The following is a 17,103-nucleotide window of genomic DNA, read 5'->3' as shown; positions in this document are numbered from 1 at the left end:
AGCATCTACAAAATACCTTGTGCCGTGCAGAGCTTTCCCAGCCAGTAGTCCAATGACTTCCAACAATATAAGCAAAAAAAGAAAAGCAGCACACAAAAATAAAGAAGACGTGGACTTTATTGCCGTTCAGGCAATAAAGTCCACGTTTTCTTTATTTTTGTGTGCTTTTCTTTTTTTGCTTATATATATATATATATATATATATATATATATATATATATATATATATATATATATATATATATATATATATATATATATATATATATATATATAATGTATATATATGTATGTGTGTGTAGGGACATATGTCTAGGGTTTTATGTGTGACTAGTGATAATGTAACATCTGTCCTGAAGGCAAGTCACACCTAGGTGTTAATAGGTACTTCCTTGGGACTAGTAGAAATTGTCTCCATATCCCACCAGGAGGTCTAGCTAGGGCCGAGAAGAAAAGCAACATTTGGAACCTTCTAGGTCTTGGAGGGGAGACGCTATTTGCGGCCTGTGGGAATCTATCCCTGAGAACCTTTCCACAAGAGAAAATAATATATTCATTGGGGGCGCAGCAGTTATGATATTAACCTGGGAGGCCGGTCTAGAAACCTGACCTCAGACCAAAGTTATAAATTTAGGCTGCAGACAGAGAATTGTGTTCACATGATGAGGGCAGCCTGAGAAGCTGATGTGATCCAATCTACCTTCTTCCTTCCCTCAGGGAGCAGAAAGCAACTACCAGTTAGATAATTTCTTTAAGTTTTCGCCTGTTTATTTTGACACTGTTTTGCATAAGTTGTATGTGTTTTTATTATCATATTTTTATACCTTTTTCTTATTGTAAGCATTGAACTTTTTTCTATTAAAGTATAAAACTTTAACAAGTTGAACCTTGAATGTTGTAAAGAATCCATAGCCTAAAGGTGTGTGAGCCTTATGAATGATATACATATTTTTATTAGTATTATTGTTAGTTCCGGAACTCATCGCCCGTGTATTCGATGAGTGGTGGCAGCTCCTATGAGGGGTGTGTGGCCTGGGTCAGTGTGTGATTTATGCTTCCATTACAGCATAGGACAGAGGTTGAATGCTGGACTGAGAGTGGGGAGATAGATTAACCCTTCCAGGGGAGATAGATTAACCCTTCCAGGCACAACCCCAAGTCACGTGTGAGAGCAGGCACGTGACGAATAAGTGAAACCACGGAGAAGGGATCCGTGACAGTGGCAAAGGCCTTGTGTGGGACTATTGAGGCGGACTGTTGGCAACATACAGGAGTTCAGGGAGGACTATCACTTAATGATGTTGATTCTCCCAACTACTGTCAGAGGGACCGCTGTTCTAGTTTAAGACTTGTCATCTTCTCAATCCACAGTCATCGTCATCAATGGAATCCCGCTATGTACGACACCAAGGAACGTGGTGAAAGCACTGCAGCCGTTCGTGCCATACCTGTTGGTGGGTAAGGTCGAAATTGTGAAGAAAAAACGCCGGAACAATCAGGAGAAGATGGCCTTCATTGAGCTCAGGAGCCACAAGGTAGAGATCCGGGCCGCGACAGATGGGCGACTCTGGGGTTATGGCCGTTCTCCATGTGAATCTGGGTTACACCCCTGATCTTCCCATAGTGTCCTGGATGTTATCGGGTGGGGACACGTGCTGGCCACAGTCTTACCCTGGGTGGAAGCGGGGCCTTGTGCTCCAGTATGCCCCAAAGATTGCCTTTTAAACCTCATTCCTCTGTGTCAGGGTCACACGGATATTTACTGCACCCCTCCGTGACATACAGTTGTGGCCAAAAGTATTGACACCCCTGCAATTCTGTCAGATAATACTCAGTTTCTTCCTGAAAATGATTGCAAACACAAATTCTTTGTTGTTTGTTCTTTGTTCATGTATCTTCCTCCTTCTTCTCCTCTCGCTTCCTCAAGCTCCATGTGGACAAATCTGAACTCATCATCTTCCTCCATCACGAATATCTTCCCTACCTGATCTATCTATCAAAATAAATGAAATCACACTTTCCCCTGTCCCCAAAATCTGCTCCCTCGGAGTAACCCTTGACTCTGCCCTGTCCTTCAAACCGCACTTCCAAGCTCTCGCCACCTCCTGTCGCCTCCAACTCAAAAATATTTCCAGAATCCGTCCTTTCCTCAACCCACACTCTACCAAAATGCTCGTGCACGCCCTCATCATCTCCCGCCTCCATTACTTCAACATCCTCCTCTGTGGCTTACCTCTAACACTCTCGCACCCCTCCAGTCCATCCTTAACTCTGCTGACCGACTAATTAATCACTCTCCTCGCTACACTCCTGCTTCCCCTCTTTGCAAATCTCTTCACTGGCTCCCAATTTCCCAGCGTATCCAGTTTAAATGACTAACACTGACCTACAAAGCCATCCGTAACCTTTCTCCTCCGTTTATTTCCACACTAATCTCTCAATATCTTCACTCACGTAATCTCCGGTCCTCCCAAGACCTCCTCCTTTCCTCCACGCTTATTCGCTCCTCACCCAACCGCCTTCAGGACTTCTCCTGAATATCCCCCATCCTCTGGAATTCTGTGCCCCAACAAGTCCGGTTATCTACCACATTTGGATCCTTCAAAAGAAACCTGAAAACCATCTCTTCAAAGAAGCTTACAGCCTGTAATGATCACACGGCCACCTCAACACCATTGGTGCTACTGCAACCCTCGCATAATCCTGTAGAATGTAAGCCCGCAAGGGCAGGGTCCTCTTCCCTCTGTACCAGTCTGTCATTGTTCGTTTTTTAGTATATAAATAAAATAATAATAATTTAATTTGTCTTAAATGAAAAAACACAAAAAGAATCGTCCTAAAGCCAAATTGGATATAATTCCACACCAAACATAAAAAAGGGGGTGGACAAAAGTATTGGCACTGTTAGAAAATCATGTGATGCTTCTGTAATTAGTGTAATTAACAGCACCTGTAACTTACCTGTGGCCCCTAACAGGTGTTGGCAATAACTAAATCACACTTCCAGCCGGTTGACATGGATTAAAGTTGACTCAACCTCTGTCCTGTGTCCTTGTGTGACCACATTGAGCATGGAGAAAAGAAAGAAGACCAAAGAACGGTCTGAGGACTTGAGAAACCAAATTGTGAGGAAGCATGAGCAATCTCAAGGCTACAAGTCCATCTCCAAAGACCTGAATGTTCCTGTGTCTACCGTGCGCAGTGTCATCAAGAAGTGTAAAGCCCATGGCACTGTGGCTAACCTCCCTAGATGTGGACGGAAAAGAAAAATTGACAAGAGATTTCAACGCAAGATTGTGCTGATGTTGGATAAAGAACCTCGACTAACATCCAAACAAGTTCAAGCTGCCCTGCAGTCCGAGGGTACAACAGTGTCAACCCGTACTATCCGTCGGCGTCTGAATGAAAAGGGACTGTATGGTAGGAGACCCAGGAAGACCCCACTTCTTACCCCGAGAGATAAAAAAGCCAGGCTGGAGTTTGCCAAAATTTACCTGAAAAAGCCTAAAACGTTTTGGAAGAATGTTCACTGGTCAGATGAGACAAAAGTAGAGCTTTTTGGGCAAAGGCATCAACATAGAGTTTACAGGAGAAAAAAAGAGGCATTCAAAGAACAGAACACGGTCCCTACAGTCAAACATGGCGGAGGTTCCCTGATGTTTTGGGGTTGCTTTGCTGCCTCTGCCTCTGGACTGCTTGACCGTGTGCATGGCATTATGAAGTCTGAAGACTACCAACAAATGGTTCAGCATAATGTAGGGCCCAGTGTGAGAAAGCTGGGTCTCCCTCAGAGGTCATGGATCTTCCAGCAGGACAATGACCCAAAAACACACTTCAAAAAGCACTAGAAAATGGTTTGAGAGAAAGCACTGGAGACTTCTAAGGTGGCCAGCAATGAGTCCAGACCTGAATCCCATAGAAACCTGTGGAGAGATCTAAAAATGGCAGTTTGGAGAAGGCGCCTTCAAATATCAGGGACCTGGAGCAGTTTGCCAAAGAAGAATGGTCTAAAATTCCAGCAGAGCATTGTAAGAAACTCATTGATGGTTACCGGAAGCGGTTGGTCGCAGTTATTTTGGCTAAAGGTTGTGCAACCAAGTATTAGGCTGAGGGTGCCAATACTTTTGTTTGGCCCATTTTTGGAGTTTTGTGTGAAATGATCAATGTTTTGCTTTTTGCTTCATTCTCTTTTGTGTTTTTTTCATTTAAGACAAATTAAATGAAGATAATAATAACAAAGAATTTGTGATTGCAATCATTTTCAGGAAGAAACTGAGTATTATCTGACAGAATTGCAGGGGTGCCAATACTTTTGGCCACAACTGTATGGTGGAAGTCAATTCTACCAAGCAGAATAATTTCAGAACTATTTCCGCTCCTCTGTTGCCTAGAATTTGTACATAATCCACCGAGAAACTGAAATCTTTTGAAGTGGGGGAAAAAAAAAAAAAAGTAAAATAATGCAGATGTATAAATCTACACGCCCTTACACTAATAGTTTGCTGCAGTCTCCTGTGAATTTCAGGCATTCTGTGTTTTTGGGTTGGGGGTCGATTGCTCGGCACATCTGGGATTGATGATCTTTGCCGACTCCTCGTGGCAGCAGCTCCACATGTCAGATTTGCGGGGACATCTCCTGTGTAGAGCGCCCTCTTCAGGTCACCACAGATTGCGGGGACATCTCCTGTGTATAGCGCCCTCTTCAGGTCACCACAGATTGCGGGGACATCTCCTGTGTACAGCGCCCTCTTAGGTCATCACAGATTGCGGGGCACCTCCTGTGTACAGCGCCCTCTTCAGGTCACCACAGATAGCGGGGACATCTCCTGTGTACAGCGTCCTCTTCAGGTCACCACAGATTGCGGGACATCTCCTGTGTACAACGTCCTCTTCAGGTCACCACAGATTGCGGGGACATCTCCTGTGTACGGCGTCCTCTTCAGGTCACCACAGATTGCGGGGACATCTCCTGTGTATAGCGGCCTCTTCAGGTCACCACAGATTGCGGGACATCTCCTGTGTAGAGCGCCCTCTTCAGGTCACCACAGATTGCGGGGACATCTCCTGTGTACAGCGCCCTCTACAGGTCACCACAGATTGCGGGGACATCTCCTGTGTACAGCGCCCTCTTCAGGTCACCACAGATTGCGGGGACATCTCCTGTGTACGGCGTCCTCTTCAGGTCACCACAGATTGCGGGGACATCTCCTGTGTACAGCGCCCTCTTCAGGTCACCACAGATTGCGGGGCATCTCCTGTGTACAGCGTCCTCTTCAGGTCACCACAGATTGCGGGGACATCTCCTGTGTACAGCGTCCTCTTCAGGTCACCACAGATTGCGGGGACATCTCCTGTGTACAGCGCCCTCTTCAGGTCACCACAGATTGCGGGGACATCTCCTGTGTACGGCGTCCTCTTCAGGTCACCACAGATTGCGGGGCCTCTCCTGTGTACAGCGCCCTCTTCAGGTCACCACAGATTGCGGGGACATCTCCTGTGTACAGCGCCCTCTTCAGGTCACCACAGATTGCGGGACATCTCCTGTGTACAACGTCCTCTTCAGGTCACCACAGATTGCGGGGACATCTCCTGTGTACAGCGCCGTCTTCTGGTCACCACAGATTGCGGGGACATCTCCTGTGTACAGCGTCCTCTTCAGGTCACCACAGATTGCGGGGACATCTCCTGTGTACAGCGTCCTCTTCAGGTCACCACAGATTGCGGGGACATCTCCTGTGTACAGCGTCCTCTTCAGGTCACCACAGATTGCGGGGACATCTCCTGTGTACAGCGTCCTCTTCAGGTCACCACAGATTGCGGGGACATCTCCTGTGTACAGCGTCCTCTTCAGGTCACAACAGATTGCGGGACATCTGTGTACAGCGCCCTCTTCAGGTCACCACAGATTGCGGAGACATCTCCTGTGTACAGCGTCCTCTTCAGGTCACCACATATAGAGGGGACATCTCCTGTGTACAGCCCCCTCTTCAGGTCACCACAGATTGCGGGGACATCTCCTGTGTACAGCGCCCTCTTCAGGTCACCACAGATTGCAGGGACATCTCCTGTGTACAGCGTCCTCTTCAGGTCACCACAGATTGCGGGGACATCTCCTGTGTACAGCGCCCTCTTCAGGTCACCACAGATTGCGGGGACATCTGTGTACAGCATCCTCTTCAGGTCACCACAGATTGCGGGGACATCTCCTGTGTACAGCGCCCTCTTCAGGTCACCACAGATTGCGGGGACATCTCCTGTGTACAGCGCCCTCTTCAGGTCACCACAGATTGCGGGACATCTCCTGTGTACAACGTCCTCTTCAGGTCACCACAGATTGCGGGGACATCTCCTGTGTACAGCGCCGTCTTCTGGTCACCACAGATTGCGGGGACATCTCCTGTGTACAGCGTCCTCTTCAGGTCACCACAGATTGCGGGGACATCTCCTGTGTACAGCGTCCTCTTCAGGTCACCACAGATTGCGGGGACATCTCCTGTGTACAGCGTCCTCTTCAGGTCACCACAGATTGCGGGGACATCTCCTGTGTACAGCGTCCTCTTCAGGTCACCACAGATTGCGGGGACATCTCCTGTGTACAGCGTCCTCTTCAGGTCACAACAGATTGCGGGACATCTGTGTACAGCGCCTTCTTCAGGTCACCACAGATTGCGGAGACATCTCCTGTGTACAGCGTCCTCTTCAGGTCACCACATATAGAGGGGACATCTCCTGTGTACAGCCCCCTCTTCAGGTCACCACAGATTGCAGGGACATCTCCTGTGTACAGCGTCCTCTTCAGGTCACCACAGATTGCGGGGACATCTCCTGTGTACAGCGCCCTCTTCAGGTCACCACAGATTGCGGGGACATCTGTGTACAGCATCCTCTTCAGGTCACCACAGATTGCGGGGACATCTCCTGTGTACAGCGCCCTCTTCAGGTCACCACAGATTGCGGGGACATCTCCTGTGTACAGCGCCCTCTTCAGGACACCACAGATTGCGGGGACATCTCCTGTGTACAGTGGCCTCTTCAGATCACCACAGATTGCGGGGACATCTCCTGTGTACAGCGCCCTCTTCAGGACACCACAGATTGCGGGGACATCTGTGTACAGCATCCTCTTCAGGTCACCACAGATTGCGGGGACATCTCCTGTGTACAGCGTCCTCTTCAGGTCACCACAGATTGCGGGGATATCTCCTGTGTACAGCGTCCTCTTCAGGTCCCCACAGATTACGGGACATCTCCTGTGTACAGCGCCTCTTCAGGTCACCACAGGTTGCGGGGACATCTCCTGTGTACAGCGCCCTCTTCAGGTCACCACAGATTGCGGGGGCATCTCCTGTGTACAACGCCCTCTTCAGCTCACCACAGATTGCGGGGACATCTCCTGTGTACAGCGTCCTCTTCAGGTCCCCACAGATTGCGGGGAGATCTCCTGTGTACAGCGCCCTCTTCAGGTCACCACAGATTATCCCTTGTGTCCATGTCTGGACTCGCCGCTCCCGAATGTCCATCTTCTTCTGGTGAAGCCGATATTTTGGTGATTTGGAGGTAATTTAGAGTCGTGTAGCTGACAGGTGAAATTCCTCCTCATCTTTAGCTTTTAGTGAAATATAACTTTTGGAATTCTGGCAACAAACTTCCCCCTCGGTCTCCTCAGACAGAACATGTTTCCTACTTCTGGCTGATGTGATGGAGGTTTTGGCAGAACATCTCTGGCCTCGATGTTCTTCTTTGTGAGGAAAGGCTCCATCTTGCCCCTTCTGACCCCGCTGGTCGGACAGATGAATACATGGGATTGTCACCACCAGCTTTACTGCAGATCCTCTAATGTTGCTGTCAGCCTCTTGCTTTCTCCGGACCAATTTTGTTCTGGTCTTTTGATAAATTTCTGAGGGACGTCCAGTTCTCGGTGATGTCCCTGTTCTGCAGGATTTCAGCCCCTTTTTTATGACATCTTCAGTGTACGTAGTAGATCTGATGTTTGGAAAATGCTTTCATTTTTCTCCTGACAACTTTCCACGCTGATATCCTCTGCTGTGTTGTCAGCTGTTTACAAAATCCTCTGCGAGCAGCGACACTTTCTCTGGGGTTCATCAGTCGCTGTAAATGATGGCGGCCAAGCGCTGACTACTGTTTAACACGAGGAGATGTGATTGGCTGGTTCTGAGCACAACCCCAGCCCCGATATGAGGGTGTGCACACTTATGAACCACATTATTGTAGTTATTTTTATGTTCCGTCAAAATGCCTTCAGTTTGTTCTCAGTGGATTTGCGCAGGATTTGGGCGACATTAATGGGGGAGAAGTCCTGAAATGTTTCTTCGTAGTAGGATTATTTTACATGACAGAAACCTGGGATTTATTGGGCGTGTAGACTTGTTATATCCCTTGCACCCCAATGAAGTCCAGGACAGTTTTATGAGGGTTTTTTTTAATATACATTTTTCTGAACCACATTTCACAATGAAAGTCTGATTCTCGCTATTCAGGGAATTCACGTAGAACTCGCCTTGTCAGTCTCCGGTTATTTCACTGACCGCTGGGGGTTCTCTTTTTTCAGTGTGTGTATACCGTATACTTCTCTTGTAGGAAGCCGTCCGTCTCACCACGTTGATTCGTTACCGGATACCTCCGCTCTCAATTGAAGGGAAGCCGGTGACCATGGACTTGGCTCATGCGGATAGGAAGTGAGTGTTAAGTGTCCGACCTGCCATGAGAATTAAAACTGACTTTATATAGTAATTCCATTTTCTAAATCTGAACTTGTCTTACTGCCTGTAGTCACTGAGCACAATCCTGATTACAAGTATCAGTGTAATCAGTATAACGGCACCGACCTGACACTGCCTGTAGTCACTGAGCACAATCCTGATTACAAGTATCAGTGTAATCAGTATAACGGCACCGACCTGACACTGTAGTCACTGAGCACAATCCTGATCACAGGTATCAGTGTAATCAGTATAACGGCACCGACCTGACACTGCCTGTAGTCACTGAGCACAATCCTGATCACAGGTATCCGTGTAATCAGTATAATGGCACCGACCTGACACTGTCTGTAGTCACTGAGCACAATCCTGATCACAGGTATCAGTGTAATCAGTATAACGGCACCGACCTGACACTGCCTGTAGTCACTGAGCACAATCCTGATCACAGGTATCAGTGTAATCAGTATAACGGCACCGACCTGACACTGTCTGTAGTCACTGAGCACAATCCTGATCACAGGTATCAGTGTAATCAGTATAACGGCACCGACCTGACACTGCCTGTAGTCACTGAGCACAATCCTGATCACAAGTATCAGTGTAATCAGTATAACTGCACCGACCTGTCACTGTCTGTAGTCACTGAGCACAATCCTGATCACAGGTATCAGTGTAATCAGTATAACGGCACCGACCTGACACTGTAGTCACTGAGCACAATCCTGATCACAGGTATCAGTGTAATCAGTATAACGGCACCGACCTGACACTGTAGTCACTGAGCACAATCCTGATCACAGGTATCAGTGTAATCAGTATAACGGCACCGACCTGACACTGCCTGTAGTCACTGAGCACAATCCTGATCACAGGTATCAGTGTAATCAGTATAACGGCACCGACCTGACACTGTAGTCACTGAGCACAATCCTGATCACAGGTATCAGTGTAATCAGTATAACGGCACCGACCTGACACTGCCTGTAGTCACTGAGCACAATCCTGATCACAGGTATCCGTGTAATCAGTATAATGGCACCGACCTGACACTGTCTGTAGTCACTGAGCACAATCCTGATCACAGGTATCAGTGTAATCAGTATAACGGCACCGACCTGACACTGCCTGTAGTCACTGAGCACAATCCTGACCACAGGTATCAGTGTAATCAGTATAATGGCACCGACCTGACACTGTCTGTAGTCACTGAGCACAATCCTGATCACAGGTATCAGTGTAATCAGTATAACGGCACCGACCTGACACTGTCTGTAGTCACTGAGCACAATCCTGATCACAGGTATCAGTGTAATCAGTATAACGGCACCGACCTGACACTGCCTGTAGTCACTGAGCACAATCCTGATCACAAGTATCAGTGTAATCAGTATAACTGCACCGACCTGTCACTGTCTGTAGTCACTGAGCACAATCCTGATCACAGGTATCAGTGTAATCAGTATAACGGCACCGACCTGACACTGTAGTCACTGAGCACAATCCTGATCACAGGTATCAGTGTAATCAGTATAACGGCACCGACCTGACACTGTAGTCACTGAGCACAATCCTGATCACAGGTATCAGTGTAATCAGTATAACGGCACCGACCTGTCACTGTCTGTAGTCACTGAGCACAATCCTGATCACAGGTATCAGTATAACGGCACCGACCTGACACTGTAGTCACTGAGCACAATCCTGATCACAGGTATCAGTGTAATCAGTATAACGGCACCGACCTGACACTGTCTGTAGTCACTGAGCACAATCCTGATCACAGGTATCAGTGTAATCAGTATAACGGCACTGACCTGACACTGCCTGTAGTCACTGAGCACGATCCTGATCACAGGTCACTTTAAGGTCAAATGACAGTAAGTCCGTAAACAGCTGCTGCCATGACAACACTAGAACTAGCACATGGTACGTCAGCGCCGCAGTGATCGGATCAGGAGACCATTGGAGATGCCGGTCACGCACCGCCCTACTTACACGACGCGCTGCTATCAGGCGGCAAAGTAGTAAATCTTCACCTCTTTTCCACATCTCCACAGGCTCAAAAAGAAAAATGTTAAAGCTGCGACAAGGAGGGTGAGTCCATGCCCGTCTCCCCTGCCTCCTGCGGACGCCCTTGCTGCGGACCACCATTAACCACTTGTCTGTCTGTTTACAGAAACGCCAAGCGCAAAAGAGGTCTGCCGCTCGCCCAGGACACAAGGGGCACAGTAAGAACGGGGAGAGGGTCCTGATCCTGGCTTAATTTTGACTTTGGGGAAGATTTTTACTTCATTTGTTAATTGTCCTTTTATTTTGCATCAGCTGATCGTCCGATTTATGACCCCAGAATCGGCAGATATGTGAACCCCCAACCCAGTAACTGCGAAAACCAGGTAAATTCTGGACCCACCTTAGTCTGGGGTGCATGTTCTTCCAACTCAAGAGCTGCAATCACAATTCAAAACTGATAAGTGGGAACCCTGTCTCCCCCCACCCCCTGAAAGGTATTATAGGATCTCAGCTACACTGCCGAGGGGATGTCCGTCCACAAGCTTTTCTGCGAAAAAAAAAAACGCATTGCGGTAAAAAAAAGCACCATGTTCATTAATTTTGCGTTTTTCCCGCTATTCTATGTATCTGGGAAAAACGCAAGAAAAAACGCATCAAAAATGCGCAAAAAAACACATCAAAACCGCGAAAAAAAAAACGCATGCAGATTTCTGGCAGAAATGTCAGGTTTTTGTCAGGAAAATTTCTGCCAGAAATCCTGACGTGTGTACATAGCCTAAGAGCTGATGTAGTTACTCTGTAGACGTGGGCGTCAGCTGTAGTAAATATACAGAAGCCCGGTGCAGTGAAGTATATATATGTATGGATGTATGACCAGCAGTTAAGCCCCCGTCACACATAGCGAGATCGCTAGCGAGATCGCTGCTGAGTCACAAGTTTTGTGACGCAACAGCGATCTCAGTAGCGATCTCGCTATGTGTGACACGTAGCAGCGATCAGGCCCCTGCTGTGAGATCGCTGGTCGTGTCGGAATGGCCTGGGCCATTTTTTGATCGTTGAGGTCCCGCTGGGTAGCACACATCGCTGTGTTTGACACCTTACCAACGACCTCGCTGACAGGACGTCCCATTGAATCGTCATGAAATAGCATCGTTCTACAGGTCGCTACAGGTCGCCGCATCGCTGCTGCGTCGTTGGTGAGATCTCACTGTTTGACATCTCACCAGCGACCACATAGCGACGCTTGAGCGATCCCTGACAGGTCGTATCGTTGTCGGAATCGCTCAAGCGTCGCTATGTGTGACGGGGCCTTAAATTGGCATCAGTCCTGAGACTGCAGCTCTCACACAGGTCCTTACATGTGTTATCCTGAGAAAAGGCAGTCTCCTGGCTCCAGTCACCCCAGGGGGCCTTGCTCAGACACTTCACACCTTCTGACTCCTATGAAGAGATGCCAAATTTCAGCCTGACACTGTATATTTACTCAGAGAACGACAGATTACATGAAGAGTGTTCAAAGAAAAATGTTAAAATAGCCAGGATCCAGTCACAAACCAAGGATTAGAATATTAACCTGAGAGGCTGCTCTAGAAATCTGACCTCCAGGTTAAAGGGAACCTGTCACCCCCGTTTTTTGAGATTGAGCTATAAATACTGTTAAATAGGGCCTGCGCTGTGTGTTCCTATAGTGTATGTAGTGTACCCCGATTCCCCATGTATGCTGAGAAATAACTTACCAAAGTCGCCGTTTTCGCCTGTCAATCAGGCTGGTCAGGTCGGGAGGGCGTGGTGACATCGCTGGTTCTTCCTCAGCTTTACGTTGGTGGCGTAGTGGTGAAGACACAGCGCGCGATCTGCGCTGTCATCCCTTTCGTCGGTGGGGGCGGCCATCTTCCTGGGGCCGCGCGTGCGCAGATCGAGTGCTCTGCTGCACGGGGCTTCAGGAAAATGGCCGCGGGATGCCGCGCGTGCGCATTAGAGATCGCGGCGGCCATTTTCCCAAAGCCGAGATGCAAACTCGGCTTTGGGAAAATGGCCGCCGCGATCTCTAATGCGCACGCGCGGCATCCCGCGGCCATTTTCCTGAAGCCCCGTGCAGCAGAGCACTCGATCTGCGCACGCGCGGCCCCAGGAAGATGGCCGCCCCCACCGACGAAAGGGATGACAGCGCAGATCGCGCGCTGTGTCTTCACCACTACGCCACCAACGTAAAGCTGAGGAAGAACCAGCGATGTCACCACGCCCTCCCGACCTGACCAGCCTGATTGACAGGCGAAAACGGCGACTTTGGTAAGTTATTTCTCAGCATACATGGGGAATCGGGGTACACTACATACATTATAGGAACACACAGCGCAGGCCCTATTTAACAGTATTTATAGCTCAATCTCAAAAAACGGGGTGACAGGTTCCCTTTAACTATAAATCAGGCCTTTACACATAGAAAGTTGCTCACAGATTGAGGGGCAGCCACGCTGGTGTGAGCCATTCCATATTCATCCCCCCTCAGGGAGCAGAGTGCCGGACTGCAAACTTTAGATATTTCTGTCAGTTTTCTCTTTTTATTTTTATAACTGTTTTGCATATTTGGATGTCATTTTTTATTTCTGTATTTTTATTATCTTTTATTCTTAGCACTGTACCTTTTTATATTAACCCCTTAATCCCATTGGACGTACTATCCCGTCAAGGTGATCTGGGACTTAATTCCCAGTGACAGGACAGTACGTCCAGCGCGATCAGCTGCGCTCACGGGGGGAGCGCGGCCGATCGCAATCGGGTGTAAGCTGACTATCGCAGCTCACTTCCGGCACTACGTGCCAGGAGCGGTCACGGACCGCCCCCCGGCACATCGCGATCAATCATGATCGCAGTGTTCGGCGGTATAGGGAAGCATCGCGCAGGGAGGTGGCTCCCTGCGTGCTTCCCTGAGACCCTCGGAGCAACGCGATGTGATTGCGTTGCTCAGATGGTCTCTTACCTCCTCCTCTCTGCAGGCCTGGATCCAAAATGGCCGCGGGGCTGTATCCAGGTCCTGCAGGGAGGTGGCTTCTCAGCGCCAGCTCAGAGCAGGCGCCGGGAAGCTTCCAGAAGTGCACGTCAGATCGCTGATCTGACACAGTGCACAGCAAAGTGTCAGATCAGCGATCTTACACTATAACATGATGCCCCCCTGTTCTGTCCCCACATGAGGCGAATGGAGGTGTCGTTGACTATAAAGGGTTGTGAGAGAGAAAATCGTACCTTCAGTATTTCCTCGCTATAGGGCAGACAGGACCGATGCTGCTCAGTGTCCGAAGAGATGATGCACACAAGGGATTGTGCAACCCAGAATTGTTTATTTTGTAAATCTGGACATACGGTGTATAACTGGTAATACAGTACTTTCTCCAGAAATGCAGGTGTAGACAAGGTACAGTAAGATGTAACACCAAGTATGACTGCAAGTGTGAGCAACAAAAAATCGAAAGACTGATGCCTTCCTAAGCCCAGTTCAAGAGCATCCTCTCACAACAGCATGAAACTGAAATGGCTGCTAGAGGAAGAGAAGACTTGACCCCTGAACCGGAAGTGGGAGACATGCCTACAAGAATTAATGAATAACCAGCTGCCATACGGAAAACGGCCACTGGGTGGCAGCAGAGAAAAGTATAACAACATACATAGCATGAATATATATAAAACTAAAGAACACAACTTACACGGAACAGCACACTCCCCGTCTGAAATTCCGTAAGGGATTTCACTATATTAATGTCCTTGAAATAAAGTCCAACAATCTAGAAAATGAAACCAAACATGCATGCAATGCCATAACAACTTTAAACGAGATAAGACATTAATTTAAGTCAGTTCCTGAGATAATCCAAAGGAAAACCCATCTTCGGATCAGAGAATCTGCACTAGGCCAAACTATCTCTGACCCACTGTAATCCAATGGGCAAAAGTACTATTGCAGAGTTCTGTTTATAGTTTATCCTACCGGAATGTCCTTGATCGAGAGTGGTTTTTGGCAGACGTGCCAACCATGACAGTCTTTGTCTCCATGTGAATTGTGATAAGATCTCGCAATGTGGACTAACCTTGTGATAGTCTTGACAAATTTCATCCAATTGGAGAAGCGTTCGAAGCGCTGGCAACCGAGGGTGGAGGTTGGTTTAGCGTTCGTGGCCAGAGCACTGACCTCGGAGCGGACTTCTGGATCATCATCCGGATCCTGGATGCTGAAGGCTTCCTGGAAACATTCACTTCCCTTCTGTTCCAGCAGAAACTTTGGACCTGAAAGCCAAGAAGAGTTAGCGAAAGAATTTATAGACATAGGTCTAGTGGCATGGTCGGCTGGATTAAGATCAGATGGGATATAGTGCCACTGTTCAGGTTTGGAAGACCTTGTTATTTTCTCAATGCGGTTACTGACGTACACGTAGAAGCGCCTTGTTTGGTTGTAGATGTAACCTAAGACAACTTTACTGTCACTGTAGTATTGTACGTCATCTATGTGAGTGTCCAGCTCATGCTGAATAAAGTCTGCGAGTTCTACTGCAAGCACAGCCCCACAGAGTTCCAGCCTGGGAATAGTGTGGTCAGGCTTGGGAGCCAACTTAGCTTTGCCGAAAACGAACCCAACATGATCTTGATTGTCAGATCCCGTTACCTTCAGGTAGACAACAGCTGCAATGGCCTCCGTGGATGCATCCGAGAACACATGGAGTTCCGTCCTAGTGCTAGCAGCAAGTGAGATTCCAGCGTAGCATCTCGGTATATGGATTTCATCCCAAGCACACAAAGACTGCTTCCAGGTTTCCCATTTTGGTTCCTTATCAGGAGGTAGAGGGGTATCCCAGTCCTTGACAGTTTCGGACAGCTGTCTCAGAAGGGATTTACCTTGTATGGTAATTGGTGCCACGAATCCCAGTGGGTCATACAGGCTATTTACCACTGACAGGACACCATGTTTAGTGAATGGTTTGTCTTCACAGTTGATTTGGAAACCGAAGGTGTCGGCTGACAGGTTCCACCTCAGGCCTAAGCTTCTCTGCACAGGCGGACGGTCTGGTCCCAGGTCTATGTCCTTGAATCCAGGTGCGTGGTCACTTGACTCAAAGGCTCTCATGACAGCCGGGCTGTTTGAAGCAATTTTGTGCAGTCTAAACTTCGCTCGGCACAGCATATGTTTGGTCCTTTTAAGTAGGTCGATTGCCGCTTCTTCTGTGGGTAGAGATTTTAGTCCATCATCTACGTAGAAGTCTTTCTCTACAAAGTCTCTGGCGTCTGTTCCATACTCGGACTCTCCTTCTTGTGCGGTTCTCCGCAGGCCAAATGTTGCCACTGCGGGTGAAGGGCTGTTCCGGATACATGCACCCGCATGCGATACTCCACCATCTCTTTGCTGGGGTCATTGTCCTTGTACCACAGGAACCTGAGGAAATTCCTGTGGTCCTCTCTGACTATGAAACAGTGGAACATCTGTTCAATGTCGGCGGTGATGGCAATGGGCTCTTTCCTGAACCTCATCAACACTCCTACTAGGTTGTTTGTCAGATTAGGACCTGTGAGGAGGACATCATTGAGAGATGCGCCTTGATGTTTGGCGCTTGAATCAAAGACCACTCTAATTTGTTTAGGTTTCTTCGGGTGATATACTCCAAATGAGGGTAGGTACCAGCACTCTTCATTTTCCTTTAAGGGAGGCGCTGGCTCCGCATGGTTGTTATGGAATATTTTGCCCATAAAGGTGATGTTCTTTCATCTCCGGTTTATTGCTTAGCGTGCGCTGGAGAGAGTTGAATCTGGACAAGGCTTGTTCACGATTGTTCGGGAGCCTTTCCCTGGTAGCTCGGAAGGGTAAGGGAAAAACCCAGTGATTGGTCTCGTCCTTACGGAACTCATTGTCCATTATCCTGATGAATTACTTGTCTTCCATAGACGGGGCTACTTTGTCATCCTTAGTGGTATGAAACACCGATCTTCCCAAGACGTCTGCATAGGGAGAAGGGATAACATCAGGCAGCTGTACAGGATCTGGAAGCTTTTCCTTCACCTCATAGTGATGAGGACATGGTTTGCAGAAAGTAGTGCGCCCGTCTCGGCGTATGTAGGTCTTAAAGGAATGGACTCCTGTTCGGTCCAAGCATACATTTCCTATGACTACCCACCCCAAGTCAAGTCTCTGGGCGTAGGGGGTGTAGTCAGGACCATTACACTGTTGGCGGACCTTATGTATCCTCAAATTGTCTCTGCCGAGCAGAAGTAGGATTTCAGCATCTGTGTCCAAAGGTGGGATAACGCTGGCTAGGTGCCTTAAATGTGGTTGGTGGAAAGCAGCTTCCGGGGTAGGGATCTCATCCCTTTGGTCTGGTATTTGATCGCA

General features: G+C 48.2%; 1 protein-coding gene across 7 annotated transcripts in view; it reads left to right on the top strand.

Annotated features, from left to right (window-relative positions):
* LOC138647181 (RNA-binding protein 6-like) overlaps positions 1–17,103 on the top strand; it is a 61,022-nt gene that overhangs the window by 35,935 nt on the left and 7,984 nt on the right. For all 7 annotated transcript variants that reach the window (XM_069736005.1, XM_069736002.1, XM_069736004.1 and 4 more), the window contains exons 10-14: positions 1,372–1,535; positions 8,599–8,696; positions 10,781–10,817; positions 10,900–10,951; positions 11,046–11,116. In XM_069736005.1, the coding sequence (XP_069592106.1) occupies positions 1,372–1,535; positions 8,599–8,696; positions 10,781–10,817; positions 10,900–10,951; positions 11,046–11,116 (422 nt within the window). The remainder of the gene's footprint in view (positions 1–1,371; positions 1,536–8,598; positions 8,697–10,780; positions 10,818–10,899; positions 10,952–11,045; positions 11,117–17,103) is intronic.

The sequence above is a fragment of the Ranitomeya imitator genome, chromosome 8 (assembly GCF_032444005.1).
Source record: "Ranitomeya imitator isolate aRanImi1 chromosome 8, aRanImi1.pri, whole genome shotgun sequence".
NCBI classification, from domain to species: domain Eukaryota; kingdom Metazoa; phylum Chordata; class Amphibia; order Anura; family Dendrobatidae; genus Ranitomeya; species Ranitomeya imitator.
Note: the sequence above shows the minus strand (reverse complement) of the source record. Positions and strands in the feature narration are given on the sequence as shown.